At 51.1% G+C, this 1,072-nt stretch overlaps 1 protein-coding gene across 1 annotated transcript in view; it reads left to right on the top strand.

Moving 5' to 3' along the window:
* GRM1 (glutamate metabotropic receptor 1) overlaps nucleotides 1-1,011 on the top strand; it is a 294,731-nt gene extending 293,720 nt beyond the window's left edge. Inside the window, exon 7 of the mRNA XM_069069743.1 lies at nucleotides 77-1,011. Coding sequence (XP_068925844.1) covers nucleotides 77-1,011 — 935 coding nt within the window. The remainder of the gene's footprint in view (nucleotides 1-76) is intronic.
* Nucleotides 1,012-1,072: the final 61 nt, after the last annotated feature.

The following is a 1,072-nucleotide window of genomic DNA, read 5'->3' as shown; positions in this document are numbered from 1 at the left end:
TCCTTCCTTCCTTCCTTCCTTCCTTCCTTCCTTCCTTCCTTCCTTCCCTACTTCCTTCCCTCCTTTTTCCATACAGGCTGTGAACCCATTACTGTTCGCTATCTTCAGTGGAGCAACATAGAGTCTATTGTAGCTGTGGTGTTCTCTTGCCTGGGCATTCTGGTCACCTTGTTTGTCACACTCATCTTTGTGCTATACCGGGATACTCCAGTGGTCAAATCCTCCAGCCGAGAGCTTTGTTATATAATTCTAGCTGGCATTTTCCTTGGCTACGTGTGCCCCTTCACCCTCATCGCCAAGCCCACCATCACATCATGCTACCTCCAGCGCCTCCTGGTTGGACTCTCTTCTGCTATGTGCTACTCTGCTTTGGTGACCAAAACCAACCGTATCGCACGAATCCTGGCTGGGAGCAAGAAGAAAATATGCACCCGGAAGCCTCGATTCATGAGCGCCTGGGCCCAAGTGATCATTGCCTCTATCCTGATCAGTGTGCAGCTAACACTGGTGGTGACCCTGATTGTCATGGAGCCCCCCATGCCTATCCTGTCTTACCCTAGCATCAAGGAAGTCTACTTGATCTGCAACACCAGCAACCTGGGTGTGGTGGCCCCGGTGGGCTACAATGGACTCCTCATCATGAGCTGCACCTACTATGCCTTCAAGACACGAAATGTGCCCGCTAACTTCAATGAGGCCAAGTACATTGCTTTCACCATGTACACCACGTGCATCATCTGGCTGGCTTTTGTGCCCATCTACTTCGGGAGCAACTACAAGATTATCACTACCTGCTTTGCTGTGAGCCTCAGTGTGACAGTAGCACTGGGATGCATGTTCACTCCCAAGATGTACATCATTATTGCTAAGCCTGAGAGGAATGTCCGTAGTGCCTTCACCACCTCAGATGTGGTACGCATGCACGTCGGGGACGGCAAGCTGCCCTGCCGCTCCAATACTTTCCTCAGCATTTTCCGGAGGAAGAAGCCAGGGGCAGGGAATGCAAAGTGAGTTATTTGACCTGAGTGTCTCTCTCTCTCTCTCTCTCTCTCTCTCTCTCTCTCTCTCTCTC

Source organism: Petaurus breviceps, unplaced genomic scaffold, assembly GCF_028583685.1.
Source record: "Petaurus breviceps papuanus isolate PSGF00001 unplaced genomic scaffold, PetGlider_PUasm1.0 90784, whole genome shotgun sequence".
Taxonomy (NCBI): Eukaryota; Metazoa; Chordata; class Mammalia; order Diprotodontia; family Petauridae; genus Petaurus; species Petaurus breviceps.
Note: the sequence above shows the minus strand (reverse complement) of the source record. Positions and strands in the feature narration are given on the sequence as shown.